The sequence below is a fragment of the Chenopodium quinoa genome, unplaced genomic scaffold (genome assembly GCF_001683475.1).
Source record: "Chenopodium quinoa cultivar QQ74 unplaced genomic scaffold, ASM168347v1, whole genome shotgun sequence".
Taxonomy (NCBI): domain Eukaryota; kingdom Viridiplantae; phylum Streptophyta; class Magnoliopsida; order Caryophyllales; family Amaranthaceae; genus Chenopodium; species Chenopodium quinoa.
In genome coordinates this window covers 2374900-2391643 of record NW_018744517.1, presented here as the reverse complement: position 1 = coordinate 2391643, position 16744 = coordinate 2374900, and the positions used below count along the sequence as shown (strand labels likewise).

General features: G+C 41.2%; 1 protein-coding gene across 1 annotated transcript; it reads left to right on the top strand.

Annotated features, from left to right (window-relative positions):
• The first annotated feature begins 11826 nt into the window (after nt 1-11826).
• LOC110698395 lies at nt 11827-12393 on the top strand. The gene has a single exon (XM_021875815.1). The coding sequence runs from the start codon at nt 11827-11829 to the stop codon at nt 12391-12393; it is 567 nt and encodes a 188-aa protein (XP_021731507.1).
• Nucleotides 12394-16744: the final 4351 nt, after the last annotated feature.

The following is a 16744-nucleotide window of genomic DNA, read 5'->3' as shown; positions in this document are numbered from 1 at the left end:
GCCTGGGTGCGCATGGCAAGCTATCGCAAGCACCACAAGCACCAGGCAGCCCATCGCAGCTAGCAGCGTGCTAGCCTGGGTGCCTAGGTGCGCATGGCAGGCTATCGCAGCACCATAGCACCACGTACAACACCATCACAGTGCTGGGCACATGCGTGTGCGTGTGCACTATCGCCCAGCAGCACGCAGCTTTGTGATTGTGTGCTTGCCTTCGCATGGCAGCACCAAGCATAGCGAGCTAGCAAGCAACGCTGGCCTTGCGTGTGTGGGCACCATCGCAGGCCACGCATCAAGCACAACGCACCTATGTGTGTGCGTGCCTCGCACCAAGCATAGCAGTGCTAGGCACTGGCTGATGCGTGTGTGAGTGTTGCGTGGTGCATGGTGCGTAGGGTGCTACGAGCGTGGTGCGTAGGATGATGCGAGGGAAGGGCCAGCGTGCGTGGCTCGCTAGCAGCACGCATGCTGGCTGTGCTAGCAATGGCGCGCAAGGAGAGTGTGCGTGGGCTGCTGGGGGCCAGTGCCAGCACTATGTGCTAGCAGCACCCAGCGCCAGCACACAAGCACCAGCACCAGCCCAGCAGCATCACGCACTGGCTGGCTGGCTGGGTGCTGGGCAGCAAGGCGGTGCTAGCTGGCAGCCCTAGCTGGCATGCTAGCTGGCAGCCCTAGCTGGCATGCTAGCTGGCAGCCTGCTAGCCCTCCTTGACCCGGTTTTGTGCATAGAGTGTGGGGACTAAATCAAGGCCTTGGGGATCAAGGCAATGGTCCTCCCTAAGCCTTGGTCCTTACTTGGCTTTCTCTATTATTGTGCCATGTGTCGATTTGTGATTGAATTGATTAATCATTTAATTTTAGAATTAAATAATTATCATTTTACCAACTCTCCCACATTGATGAGAGATTGGAAATCAAGGGATCATTTCCATATAAATACCAAGCTTGGGTATTTGGGAATGAACAACCTTGAGTGGAATTAAAAAGGCAACTGTAAGTAAGAGTAAACCTTTGATTCGTAAAACTCATAGTTATTTTGTCCGGGTCTTGACTAACCTTCAAGACTTAGGACGCTCGGGTCGGGTCGAGGGTACGATCCGTCGGAGATCTCGTGTTTTCGGGATTTTGAAGTAAGAGCTATTTGGGAGCGAAGCACGCGTCAAAGGTATAATTCTTGTTCTTAATCTTGTTTGATTAAGTTTAATATGCTTGTTAATTGTTTTAATTAAGGGGCGGGTCTTTGTGGGTTTCCTTCCGCGTAGTGTCAAGTCACTACGAAACCCTACAGCGGTATCGGAGCCACGCTCCTTTTAATTTTTGCAATTATTTTAATTAAGGTGTTTTTTAAAAGAATTTAATTTCTGGTTCATGTTCTTCTAATTAGATTAGATGCTCGTTTCAATTAATTTTAATACTCGATTTTATTTTCGATTTGGCTGTCGAACCCAGATTTTGGCTCAAAAATGGTGATTTTTGGGTGGAATCGACATTCTGGAACAGATTCAACCCTTTAGGACTGTCCAGAAGCCAAATTCGAACTAGAAACCCAATTTTTTTGGGGTTTTTCGTTTTTCAACGAAAATTTTAATCTTTTTAAGCCTTGATTAATGCAAGCATTACAAGGTTATATTAAATGCACATTTGCATCACTAATCTACTGGTTGTAAAATATCCTTGAGCATAATAATAGAGTTTTTATTAGTGCTTAAGTTGATATACCAATTTTTTACATAAACTTGTTTTTCACAAATTTTGCAAATAAATTGCATAAAAGTGTGAAAACTTGTTGTGATATTGTATTTTAAGTTCCCAAATAATGTTAAAGTTCTAATCTTTAAAGGTTTAAATGATTGGAACCCTAACCCTAAATTCCATGTTGAACAAAGTTTGGATTTTTTCATGTTTGGTTGATTAAAATCCATCAAGTTCAATTACTTGTGAGTAAAATTTGATTAATCTTCATATTGGAAGATGTAATCTTGGTATTTTACACAAGTATGCAAGTTGGAAATTTTTTATCATTGGATGGTTAATTTATTTTTCTAAATCCCATTTGTCAAATCCATCATTAATTTGCATATTGGCAAGATTAATTTTTGGACATAGCTCATTTTATTTTAAGCATAAAGTTAGACCTAATTTTGTTCAAAATTGAAATTTTGGATAATTTAGGCTTGTGCACCAATAAAATAAATTTTATTTAAGTAGGACTTAATTTAATTTTATTTTATTTTCCCTCATATTAATTCTAAAATGTAATTTGGAATTAATTATTGTCACACACAAATCGGAATTAAAAATCCGAGGAAATGCACGCAAATCAATGCAAAATCGCAAGCGTCACCAAGGCTAGCCGGGCTGCCTAGCAGCCCACATGTAGGCTGCCTATGGTGTACGCAAGGCCATTGCACCAATGCGCGTGGCTGTGTGTGGCAGGGAAGGTGCTGAGCGCAGCAGCATAGGCGTGGCTGTGTGGAGTGCGCGTATGCTGGCTAGCATCAAGAGGCGCCAGCCCAGCAGGCCAGATGCTCGCAGGCACCAGCGTGCTAGCAAGCATGCGCAAAATGCTAGCAGACAGCTGAGGCTAGCAGCGATGCTTGCTGGGAACAACATACCTCGCCTATGCACCATGGCAGCAGGCCATAGGCTGCCTAGCAGCCATGGTGCGCACCCTCAAAGGGTTTTGTGGGACGTTTTGCTTAATGTTTGAGCTATGATTTTGCGATTTTTTGCCATTTTAAAAATTTTATATAATTATTTTAACGAGGCTAAAAACCTCGATTTTTTATTTTCGGATTAATTAAGTGCGGATGCGGAATTTAGTGGGAGCTTAATTAAGTGCTTTAGCATTTTGCGTTTAGAAATAATGGATTAAACAACTTTGACTAGTTTTAATTAGGCGCGTTAATTGGATTAACCACCTAACTTAGTTACTAGTTTTGTGTGTTTAATTATGTATTTCGTAAATTTGCATAAGCCATTCACGAATAGTGAATGGGTAAATGGAAGATTGTTTTCAAAACAGGTCTTTGGAAATGGCAACTAGTGGGGCCCGACTAGGATAGAAAATACGGACTGCGTTCCGTTATGTATTTTTGTAAATCTAAATACGGTCTGCGAACCGTTAAGTATTTTTGTACTATTAGATTAATCTTAGTCGTTCTAGCTAGCTTCTTTGATTTCATTTTGGCCAAGATGTCTCAAGACGGCGTTTCAACGAAGACGAGCCAAGATGAAGACCCATGGAAATTGAAGATTTCAAGGGGTCATGCTAGTTGCCAAATGCATCTATTTTATGCCTTATATATTGTTATTATATATGATTGCTAGATGCATGTCTAGGATTTCTATTATGTTGCGACAATTAGTTAAGTTCACTTAAATCAACCAACATAGAAACCCTAGGTCCCTTGAAAATATTGAGCTAAAATTTGTCGTTCCAAGAACAACACTTACCGAACTAATGCGCGTACGTGATGGATTACGCCAAAGGGAGGCATCACTACTTCCCTAGGGACGTAAGGTATACTAGGTATACAAGTTGACTTGGTTAAGCTCAACGATATCAGTAAGGAGTCCTTAGATGTCGTGGCAAAAGAGATAAAATGTCAAGGATGCATTAGATGCGACATTTTATCAAACCGAGAGTAGCTTGGAGCTATTAGCAATTAGATTGCTTACCTTAAGATATTTAATGATTAAGACAAGCCAAAGCATGCTTAACCATTTCTTGATCTTTGGGATCTTGGAATCATTTTATTCTCGCCCATAAGGGACAATTTTTTAAATGCGTGGATAAAATGCTCAATAAGATTGAATATATGCATGAACGTTTTAAATTTCTACTTATTGATGTATGAATGGTTTTTCACTTCAAATTCTTTCAATTGTAGAACAATGTTTGCAAGTAACTCAAACAACAACCAAATGTGCCCGGAACTCCCCGAAAAGTTGGCCTTTCCCTTAAACTTGGTCAACTTTAAGGAATGGGAGGAGGAACTCAGGAGAACCCTCCGGAATTGTTCCTTGGTGTATACTCTTGATACTCCCATTCCAAGCTTCTTTGCCAAAGGGATCATGACCGACGAGGCTCATGAAGAATGGTCTTCCAATTGCAAAAGGGTCTCACGACTCATGGCAAATTCCATCCCGGAAGATTGGAAGGAAACTCTTTCCTCCTACCTTCCGGACATGTTCCTCAAAGCACTTGAGGACGTTGTCAATGTAAGAGTCATCAAGAGTGACAATGGCAACTTTGATGGACTCGTGTTTGACTTGACTAGGTCACTCTCAAACATGAGGATAAAGCCACCAAACGTGGGATGTCTTACTAAGCAAAGGCGCCGGCTTTGGACCAAGGTCTACAATGCCAAATTGAGACCCGGCATGCCCCTCTGACCTCATGTGCTTGGTATGACTAGGCTCTTCAAACACATGCAGCTTCTCGGAATCTCGATAGAAGATGAGATGGTGGGGCATATCTTGCTTGCTTCACTCCACTCGGGCTATGATGCACTTAGAGTGCATATCGCTGCGGGAAAGGAGACACACTCCCTCAAGGAGGTGGTGCAACTTCTTAGCCAAGCCACCGCCTATGGAATGGCCAAAAGGCCCTTGAGAGCTAAGAAGAAGGAGTTCAAGAAGGTCAAGGCAAAGATGAGATGCTTCCATTGTGGCACGCAAGGCCACTACAAGAGAGAATGCATGCTCTTCAAGGAAGAGGGGATCACTCCGACTACCTCAGGTATCTTCCTTAACACTTGTGAATTAAGCTTATCATAGGTATTAGATACCAAGTATGACTCACTTAATGTTGCCTTTTCAGGGACCAAGTGAGAAGCTTATCAAGTGTTGGTGCATGGACAAGAAGACGACGAAGATGGTTTTTCGGTCGTGCTTGCATGCACTATTTTGTCTATGACATGTAATTAAACTAATTCTAGTTTTTCATCATGCCTTTGAACATACTATGATCCACGGTGTTGGACACCTATGAATTTTGGATGTAAGACTTTGACAATAGTTGTTTCAAGTTTGTCTTACAAATTTATGTTCAATTAAATTGCATGATTTTGCATATGATTAGACAAAAGTTGATACCACTAGCTAAGACCATCGAGTCGAATCAAACCTACTTGTGGCATTGTCGTCTTAGCCATATTAACATCAAGTGCATCAAGAAACTTCTTCAAGAAGGTATTCTTGACTCATTCGACTTAGAGTCGTTTGAAAACTGCGAAGGATGCTTATTAGGCAAGATGATAAAACAACCATTCTCCAAGTTGGGAGAAAGGGAAAGTGACTTATTAGGTCTAATACACACGGATGTATGTGGACCATAAAGCACGACCGCAAGACAAGTTTACCGATATTTCATCACTTTCACCGACGATTATAGTAGATATGGCTATGTCTACTTAATGTCGAATAAATTTGAATCCTTTGAGAAATTCAAAGAATTTCAGAAAGAAGTTGAAAATCAACTTGGCAAGAAAATTAAAGCACTTTGATTGGATCGAGGTGTCGAATTTGAGCCATGAATTCGACGATCACTTGAAAGAAAATGGCATTCTTTCAGAGTTGAAACCTCCCGGAACTCCTCAATGGAATAGAGTGTCCGAACGGAGGAATCGAACCTTGTTAGACATGGTTCGATCAATGATGGGTCTTAGTGAACTCCCTATCTCTTTCTGGGGACATGCGCTACAAACTGCAGCACTAACACTGATTAGAGCTCCGTCAAAAGCTGTTGAAAAGACTCCATATGAATTATGGACTAAGAAACCTCCTAGGTTGTCTTTTCTCAAGATTTGGGGATGCGAAGCATATGTCAAGCGATTAATTTCGGACAAACTTCACCCCAAATAGGATAAGTGTTTCTTTGTGGGATATCCAAAAGAAACCAAAGGGTATTACTTCTACAATAAATCCGAGAACAAAGTTTTTGTTGCTCGTGATGGTGTCTTTTTGGAGAAGGATCACCTTTCCAAAATGACAAGTGGGAGGAAAATCAAACTCGACGAAGTTCGAGAGGACAAGCAACAATGTCAACCTGACAAAATTGACAATCTAGATACTTTGGAAGCATCTAAGAAGATTGGTTAGAATCAAATAGACAATGAAAATGCTCAACCGATTACCCTTCGTAGGTCGCAACGACAAAGTTCTCAACCAGACAGATACCTCGGTATCGTCTTAACCGATGATCAGGACATCCTAGTCATGGATGGTGATGAGCCGGCGACATAAAAGCAAGCTATGATGAGCCCCGACTCTGCAAAATGGCAAGAGGCCATGAAATCCGAGATGGACTCCATGTTTGAAAATCAAGTTTGGGACTTTGTGAATTTGCCCAAGGACTGGTGGCAAAAGGTTATGGACAAGTCCACAGGATTGACTATGATGAAACTTTTTCACCAGTTGCAATGCTAAAATCTGTCTGGATCATCCTAGCGATTGCTGCATATTACGATTATGAAATATGGCAAATGGATGTCAAAACCGCCTTCCTTAATGGTATTTTGGAAGAAACTGTGTATATGACACATCCTGAAGGTTTTGTCGATCCAGGCAACGCTGGAAAGGTTTGCAAGCTGAAGAAGTCCATTTATGGACTGAAGCAAGCCAGCAGAAGTTGGAATCTGCGATTTGATGAAGCCATAAGCAAGTTTGGTTTTATCAAGAATCCAGATGAATCTTGTGTATACAAGAAGGTCAGTGGGAGTGATATTGCATTCCTAGTCCTGTATGTCGATGACATACTTCTCATTGGAAACAACACAAAATTGTTGGAGTCCGTAAAGGGCTGGTTGGGCAAGTGTTTTTCAGTGAAGGACTTAGGAGAGGCACAGTACATATTGGGCATCAAGATCTACAGGGATAGATCTAAGAGGATGATTGGATTAAGCCAGAGTACTTATATTGATAAGGTACTGGCTCGATTCCACATGGAGAATGCCAAAAGAGGGCATTTACCCATGTCCCATGGCGTAACTCTCAGCAAGAAACAGTGTCCACAGACACCTGTTGAGCGAGAAAGAATGAATCAGATCCCATATGCTTCGCTAATCGGATCGATCATGTATGCCATGATATGTACAAGGCCAGATGTATCGTATGTCCTGAGTGCAACGAGTCGATACCAATCGAACCCAGGAGAGGCGCATTGGACTGCGGCCAAGAACATCCTTAAGTACCTGAAAAGGAACAAGGATAAATTCCTGGTGTATGGAGGCCACAAAGAACTAGTTGTTGAAGGTTACACCGACGCTAGCTTCAAGACTGACAGAGACGACTTCAAGTCACAGTCGGGGTACATATTTTGTCTGAATGGAGGAGCGTTTAGCTAGAAGAGTGCCAAGCAGAGCACCACTGCAGACTCTACAACTGAAGCCGAGTACTTGGCCGCTTTAGAAGCTGCCAAGGAAGCTGTTTGGATTCGCAAGTTCATTAACGAACTTGGTGTTGTACCTTCAATCAAGAGACCGATAGACCTCTATTGTGATAACAATGGAGCTATCGCTCAGGCCAGGGAGTCGAGAGAGCACCAGAAGGTCAAACACGTGCAAAGGCGATTTCACGTGATAAGGGAATGGAAATTCGAAGGTGAAATCAGAATTTGTAAGATTGGCACAGATGATAATGTAGCCGATCCTTTGACTAAACCGCTGCCTCAAGTGAAACACAACAAGCACATTGAGGCAATGGGAATTAAGCATGTTGGTGACTGTCTTTGAAATTCCCTGTACATGTGTTTTAATTAAATAGGATATTTAATGTAAGGCACTATATTAAAACCATTCATTAATGGAGTAATTAATTTTTGTGCAAAATTAACATTCACTCCATTACTATTTAATTGTGGTTTAGAATTAAATAATGAGTTCTTTCAATTTACGGAAATATTCAAAACAGGGTATCAAGACCATGTCTTTGATAAAGAAACACCTGTTAAGTGAACATTGAATATTAAATCGAAAATTGTCCCTACTCGAGGTCATCTAACAGATGGACGATTGATGACCGCCATAGATTAGTGTGTAGTATGATTTACAGCACCGTTTCTTGTGCTGCGAGGACGTGACGGTCATAAATCATTTGCACAGGCATAGTTTGGAACTGTACTGGATAAGACCTATGAGAGTACTTTAAGAAAATTTAAATTTTGTCATAAGTACATTTCTCATTATGACTATCGGAACTTGTTTCCTCCGACCATGAGTATTGTGAAGTTTTCTTGTTTGAGTACTAGACTCTTTGATGTTTCCAAACGTCTTCCGTAACTGGGGATTATAACGGGAACACTCAGGAGACTATGTCCTCTTAGTAAGAGGAACTTACAATACAAGACTGGGAATGTCCCCCTACTAACAATAGGGAAAATGTTTTGTTGTTTACCAGGCCGCTCGAAGAGCGAGACTGTGAAAATGCATGGCCGTGCTCAGATGGATTTTAGAAATCATCTGCTTATTGACAGTCGAACTCGGAGATAGAGAAACACTTCTGAACGTTATAAGGATGAGAAAGAATCTTACCTTATAGTTCACGAAGAAACATTAAGTGACCCAGGAAATGGGATATACACTATATGCACACTTGTCCGGAAGGACAAGTGGGAGATTGAAAGGAATGGTGTCCTTCCAACAAGTGTATTCTTCCGATAGAGGGTTCAGAATTATTACGGAGCTAATTCTTCAGTAAGGTCAAGTGATCGGAATGCCTAGGTGGAGGCCACTTCCGATCAGTAATATCAATATACAATTGATGTTACAGCTTAATCTTAACTGAACCCTTCGGGTCGAACCCAATCGAATCACTGATCTAAGACGATGAATTAATCCGAAAGGATTTAATGAGTCAGCAGAGTTTTACGAATACAGACGTCGAAAATCGAGCCTAGGGCATTGAGACCGAGTGTCGCAAAATCACAAGCGACAAGTGCAAGTGTAGCCGTAGCACCACAATGGTCTAACCATGTGGATGCTAGGCTAGTTCGAGCTAGCATGCACCTAGCATGGCTAGGGGCAAGCCTAAGCACACTAGGTGTGCTAGGCGCACCATCGCAGCCTAGGAGTGCACATGGCAGCCTATCGCAAAGCACCACAAGGCCCAGGCAGCCCATCACAGCTAACAGTGGTCTATCCTAGATGCTTGGGTGCGCATGGCAAGCTATCGCAAGCGCCAAAAGCACCAGGCAGCCCATCGCAGCTAGCAGCGTGCTAGCCTGGGTGCCTGGGTGTGCATGGCAGGCTATCGCAGCACCATAGCACCACGCACAACACCATCACAGTGCTGGGCACATGCGTATGTGCGTGCGCGTGTGCACCATTGCCCACCAGGACCCAGCTGTGTGCTTGTGTGCGTGCCTTCGCATGGCAGCACCAAGCACAGCGAGTTAGCAAGCAACGCTGGCCTTGCGTGTGTGGGCACCATCGCAGGCCACGCATCAAGCACAACGCACCTATGTGTGTGCGTGCCTCGCACCAAGCATAGTAGTGCTAGGCACTGGCTGATGCCTGTGCGAGCGTTGCTTGGTGCATGGTGCGTAGGGTGCTACGAGCGTGGTGCGTAGGGTGCTACGAAGGAAGGGCCAGCATGCGTGGCTCGCTAGCAGCACGCATGCTGGCTGTGCTAGCAATGGCGCGCAAGGAGAGTGTGCGTGGGCTGCTGGGGGCCAGTGCCAACACTATGTGCTAGCAGCGCCCAGCGCCAGCACACAAGCAGCAGCACCAGCCCAGCAGCAGCACGCACTGGCTGGCTGGCTGGGTGCTGGGCAGCAAGGCGGTGCTAGCTGGCAGCCAGCTAGCCCTCCTTGACCCGGTTTTGTGCATAGAGTGTGGGGACCAAATCAAGGCCTTGGGGATCAAGGCAATGGTCTCCCCCAAGCCTTGGTCCTCACTTGGCTTTCTTTATTATTGTGCCATATGTCGATTTGTGATTGAATTGATTAATCATTTAATTTTAGAATTAAATAATTATCATTTTACCAACTCTCCCACATTGATGGGAGATTGGAAATCAAGGGATCATTTCCCTATAAATACCAAGCTTGGGTATTTGGGAATGAACAACCTTGAGTGGAATTAAAAAGGCAACTCTAAGTAAGAGTAAACCTTTGATTCGTAAAACTCATAGTTATTTTGTCCGGATCTTGACTAACCTTCAAGACTTAGGACGCTCGGGTCGGGTCGAGGGTACAATCCGTCGGAGATCTCGTGTTTTCGGGATTTTGAAGTAAGAGCTCTTTGGGAGCGAAGCACGCATCAAAGGTATAATTCTTGTTCTTAATCTTGTTTGATTAAGTTTAATATGCTTGTTAATTGTTTTAATTAAGGGGCAGGTCTTGGTGGGTTTCCTTCCGCGTAGTGTCAGGTAACTACGAAACTCTACAGAGGAAACTGACAAAGTTCTTGATATACAGTCAACCTATGAGGTAGCGTCGGGCCAGAAAATGAATATGGAAAAATCAGAGGTGTCCTTTAGCCAAAATGTTGAGCTTGAAAAGAAAAATATGCTTCAGATGAAGTTAGAATTTAAGGCTGTCGAGGGACAAGATAAGTACTTAGGCCTTCCGACTTACATTGGAAGTTATGAGAAACAAATTTTCTAGAGTATTCAGGTTAGGGTTTGGAAGAAGCTCAAAGATTGGAAAGGTAGTTATCTTTCTCAAGCAGGTAGGGAAATTCTCATTAAATCGGTGGCAAAAGCTATACCCTCCTATGCTATGAATTGTTTTTCTATTCCCGTTGGCATCTTAAATGAGATAGAAAAATTGTGTAGGAGTTTCTTTTGAGGGCAAAAAGGTGAGGAAAGGAAGATGAGTTGGGTTGGATGGGAGAAGATGCTCCGAGCAAAAAATCAGGGAGGATTGAGGTTCAGAAATATGAAATTTTTCAACAAGGCTATGATAGCAAAATAAGCGTGGAGAATTTTGAGTAACAAGGAATCACTTATGTCTCGGGTCCTTAAGGGCAAATATTTTCCAACCTCAACTTTCTTTGATGCTAAAGCTGTCCCAAACATGAGTTTCACGTGGAGATCGATCTTAAGTGCTAAAGAGGTGATTGAGAAGGGTTCCATAAAAAATATTGGTGGGGGAGTAGTTTCCGTATTTGGGAAGATCCATGGGTGCCTAATCTCCCAAAGTTCCAAATCATGTCTCAAAGGAGGGAGGGAAGTGATGTTCCGGTTTTTGTCAAAGATTTGTGGGAAAATCAGAGCTGGAATTTATCTACTCTCTCTGAATTATTCTCTCAGCGGGAAATTGATGAAGTTTGTAGCATCCCACTTCCTCTATTTGATGAGGAGGACGTTTGGTCATGGTATTTCTCGAAAGATGGGTTGTATAGCGTCAAGAGTGCATACAATATTTTGGTTGAAGAAGAGATATGGAAGAAGGCAACCTCATCAAATGGAAGTGTAGAGTTTAATTGGAAGAGTATTTGGCATGCCCGTATTCCACCAAAGATCAAGCTGTTTGCGTGGAGATGTGTGAGGGAGGGGCTGCCTGTGATGAGTTGTTTGTTGGCTAGAGGTATGATTGTAGATCAACGCTGTCCTATGTTTGGGGAGGGTGAGGAAACTATAGCCCATTCGCTTCTCTTTTGCCCTGTAGTTTCCTCCATTTGGAGACACTATGCCTTTCGACTTGACACGGGTGCTGTTGCTGTTGATGGTTTTCGAGGTTGGTGCAACATGATGTATGGAAAGATTAAGGAAAAGAATTGGTGGGATATATTTTGGTGCTTGGCGTAGGGAATTTGGTTGAAGCGGAATGCATGGGTCTTTGATAAAAGAGAGAAGAGTGAAGCTGACATCCTCTATAAAACAATGTGTTTGGTGGGAGAGTTTGAAGAAGCCAATGCAAGTGCTGATGGAGTGCTGCAAGAGCAGCATCTTAGCTCTAAATGGAAAGCTCCTGCTGCTAGTCTGTACAAGTTAAATACAGATGCAGCCTTCCAAGGTCAGCGGCTGGGAATTGGAGGGATTTTGAGGGATGAGGAAGGGGCTGCTGTGGTGGTCTATTGCTCGACAGAAAATGGGAGGGTAAATGTGGCTGTTGGCGAAGCGTTTGCTATAAGAGCCAGCCTCAAGACAGCCATGGCAGCGGGCTTTAGGAACTTTATTCTGGAAACTGATAATATTAGATTGTTCCACCATTTGAAGAAAAGCTTCATATCTCCTTGCTATTTTGGCAATTTGGTGAAGGATATTCTGATCCTTGCTAGTAGTTGTCAAAGTTGTGATTTTTCTTTTGGTAGAAAGTCGGGAAATTTTGTTGCCCATAGCTTAGCAAAGTTGAGTTTCTCTTTTAGTGATTATCGTGTTTGGCTGGAAGAGTACCCACCTAAATATCAAGGGGCTTTACGTAACGATATTGAAAGCTTGGTGATTTAATAAAGTTTGCTAAGCTGCATTTTCCGTCAAAAAAAAAAAAACAAAGAGTTACATTTATAATGAAATAAAGAGTTACATTTATATATAAATAAAGTAGGAATTTTTGGAGAGCATTTGGAGCGTCACGTAAGAAATATACTTATTTCGACCAATAAGAAGAAAGATTTGTATTTTATTTTTGAATTAAAAAATTATGTCGCCACCTAGATAAAAGTAACGAAAAAAATATTATTTCACGAATTAAATTATTTTAATGAAAAAAATAAAGTAAAAATATAGGAATAAATAAATTAATACAATACTACGATTATAAGAAATGCAAAAAAAATATACTAAATAATATTTAAATGATAAACGCTCATAATAAAGTTTGATACCTATCATTATAAGATAAATTTTGATAGTATTTATGATAAGAAATACAAATTGTTCGTTTACTATAATTAAATTAAAATTTGTGATACCTACCATTATAAATTGACACATCATACGACACAAACAAAATTTCGTATCAATAAAAAACCCCATTAAGCGAATTTTGTGTTAATTTTTTGTTAGTTTTAGGTCATCAATGTCCAGGTAATTTTTAAAATCTTATGTTTTAATTTATATTTGTAATTATTAGTTACATTGTATTTATTTAGGATACTTAACGATTATTTGTTTATGTAACGGCATACAATTAGATGTTGTATACTTAATATATGGATGACTTTGGTTATTTTTGGAGATGATGAAAAAATTCCAATGCATAGATTTGATTTTATATAGCAACAATTTTTCATTTATTGGTAAATATATTGATTTATTTTATATAAATGTAAAGATTTAATTTATATCAATTTCACTTTGGCTAACATTTCATGGTTCAATTTATCCATTGATGTAGTAGGTTGGTTGTGGACGAGGTTGGTTATTCTATCGAAATAAAAGATATGGTAAAACAATGAATAATGATTTAGGATTTAAATTATTAAAAAATTATCATATCACATTAAAGATTTTATATAACGGAAAAAATATCATATGTACAATTTATTTATATTTAATAAATTCATTATAAATTATAGTAAAATAAAAAAACATATCAAACTTTTGTAATTTTGTCTGAAATTATTAAATACAATAAAGCAAATAATTAAAAATCTTAGATGAAAAAACCATGCATCGCACAGGCTTCCATCTAGTTATATTATAAAAAAATATTATTAGCATGAGATTATTAATATAAGTAAGGCTTTTCCTAATAATAATATTAGCATGAGAATATTATATTATTATAGAAATATTAGCATGAGAATTTTTTATTTTTTTTTATTTTATTTTTTTATTTTTTTTGACAACGATTAGCATGAGAATATTATAGAAATATTGGAGAAAATTACAAAAATTACTTAATATAAAATATATACATATAAGAATATTTCATTAAGAGAATATTATAGGCCATAAATACTTTTCATGAAGAATTGACAAAATAAAAAAAGACAAAAAAAAAAAAAAAGAAAAATTGGAGGAAAAATTTTTAACCAGTGAATGCATGTGTCAGTACTGGTTTCGCTTTTAATATTAAGTTATTGATATTGATTGTTAATTTGTCATCGCTCGGCATAAAAGAACAAAACGAAGAAAATGAGAGATTTCTAAAACTAGATTAGATACTTGTTCGCGTATTTGTTATTATACGGGATATATCATTATTTATAAAGAAAATAATCTTAGCTTTGGGTGTACTAGGTAGTACCTGTGTGATGTCCGGGATGGGAACTTAGTATATCTATGTCAAAAAAAAGTTAGTGTAAAAACATAATTATCTCTTAACCAAAAAATAGGTAGGTGATAAAGGTTAAAAAAACCATAAATATTTATTAACTAAAACAAAATATCATACCATCACTAATAAATAAAGCCGATGTCGCAGTCAGGCCACGAGACACCGACACTTGGCATTAAAATTTTTCGCCAAGTGTCACGCCACGTAGGCGATAAATAGGTATTATTGTGACACATATGATGCTAGGTAAGCGAAGTTTGGATAAATTTTTAAAAATGAAAATGTTGTATAGAGTTTTATTATCAATATACTTCTAATATTTTATATACTACCTCCGTTAAATATTATGTGCAACTTTTGCCAAAAACGGATGATCAAGGTTATGTGAAACTTTCCATTTTCTTTCCATTTTTAGTAAACAAAAAAGTTATAAAAGACTTATTTACCCTTACTTAAAAAATCATATTTTCTTAATTATGCCCTTATCTTATTTTAACTTTGTTTAGGGTAAAAATACCCTATGCCACGTGGCCCTATAGCATAATGACACGTGGAAGCCCACCAGAGGCCCAGCGGGATCCAATCGGATGCTGACACGTGGCATTGTACCTCCTTTGGGGGAGCAGATCCTCATCTGCTATAAATAGAGGAAATTCCTCATTTATTATTCATTCATATATACAAACACAAAACCCGAGCAATATTAATCGCGGAATCTCTCTGAATTAGGGAGAAAAACCCATTTACTTTCCACCCGTTTACTAATCCGGAATCATACTAACTTGATCGTTTGAGGCGGAACTCCACCCAATCGGAGTTTCGTGGTTTTGCATGTACAGACGTCAGGCGCACATACTCCGTATTGTAACTCTCCCGAGGGACTCCAAAAACCCCCGAAACATTTGGCGCCGTCTGTGGGGAGAGTACTACTGGGATGACATCTGACACTGTACCGTGTGCAAAGGGCAGCCGGCCTACGGGTGACCCTGAGGTCCATACGGACCATGACAGTGGTGACGAGTATGAAGTCGACACCTACATGGCCCCAGACGGGTCATTTTGTTCTAGACGCACCCGTTCCAAAGAAAAGAAGGAACGGGGCCAAGACAAAGCTGGTCCCAACAACCCAGGCGGAAAGCACCCTGGGCAACCCCAGGCGGCGGAGGGCACATCCCCCGTCACCAGAGACGAACTCATGAATCTCATGACTAGTTTCAAGGGGGAAATTGAAGACATAATCAAGAAGTCAACTGGCTCTAACAAGGGTCAGTCGGCAAAGAAGCCTTCTCCCTCTGGGAAGAAGCAGTTTAAAGACCGGGTGCCTACTTCGCACCTAAAACCCAAGGGGACGGATGGGCCCCTGATCGACCTCTCTAAACTTCGTTTCCCTGAATCAGGGCAAAGGAAGGCCATCCGGCAAGTACAGCTGGATGGGTCCAAAAAGACTTACTCTGACGCCCGGATGTTCATCTAGGAGAAGAGAAGTTAGCACATGTCTCAGTCGGCCTCAACGTCGACCTACCCAGACAGTTTCCGAAATACTTCAACGAAGCATTCGGAGACGCATTAGGAGAGTCAGTCACGCAGCATGTCTGCACGAACCGGCCCTCATGTTATCCAGCAGGCTTCGTATGTGCCCCAATAGCCATACGCGCCGTATGGATCTCCATTCATGCTGTCGGCCCCCTTTGGGGGTAAGGTGGCATATCAAGTCCAGCCTATGGACTGGCAACTCCGGCTGCTAAACCTTGGGGAACAGCCTTCGGCTTTCTCCCAGGAAATAACCGAGGCGGCACAGCTGGCCAAGGTTAAAAATATGTTGGTCGGTACCTACGACGGTACCACCAACCCGGAAGACCACCTAATCGCATACACCAACCTCATGTACTTACAGGGGTTGGATGATGCCGCCTGGTGCAGATGCTTCATTGCTACATTGAAGGGCATAACCCAACGATGGTTTGGCAACCTGCCAGCCGGATGCATCAATAACTTCAAGACGCTTGCATTCTTGTTCGCGTCCAACTTCTCCATGAACATCCCTGCAAAAAAGACAAGTCTCGACCTAGAGGCTATACAGCAGGGTGACAAGGAGGGACTTCGGTCCTATGTCACGCGGTTCAATCTGTTGATAATTCAGATTCAAGGGCTGTCTAACGAAGTTGCATACACAGACTTCTTCAAGGGTATGAAGGATGGATCAACCTTCAAGTTTGACCTGGTCTGCAAGAGGGTTGCTACCCTCCAGGAGGCGTTGATGGAGGCCAAAGCTTATGTACAGGCAACGGAACTCTGTGCCGTCAAGCACTCGTCGGAACCCAAGAGGTGCGACAAGAGAGACAGCTGGCCAACCTAGCCGACCAAAAAGGAAGAAAAGAGAAGAAAAGAAGTCTAGGCAGCAGACTGCACTGTTCAGCCATCCTAGAAGAAACATAGAAAGTTGGAACCATACATCCCTAAGTATGAGTTCAACAAGGACTGCTCCTCCATCCTCATGGAGATAAAAGACTGGTTGACCCTTGAACAACCGATTTCAATGAAAAGCTATGTTAAGAACAGGAAAAGAGCAAGTACTGT

Excerpts from the sequence above, each read along its gene's own strand:
- LOC110698395 (XM_021875815.1), top strand. The coding sequence starts at position 11,827 with ATGTGTTTGGTGGGAGAGTTTGAAGAAGCCAATGCAAGTGCTGATGGA.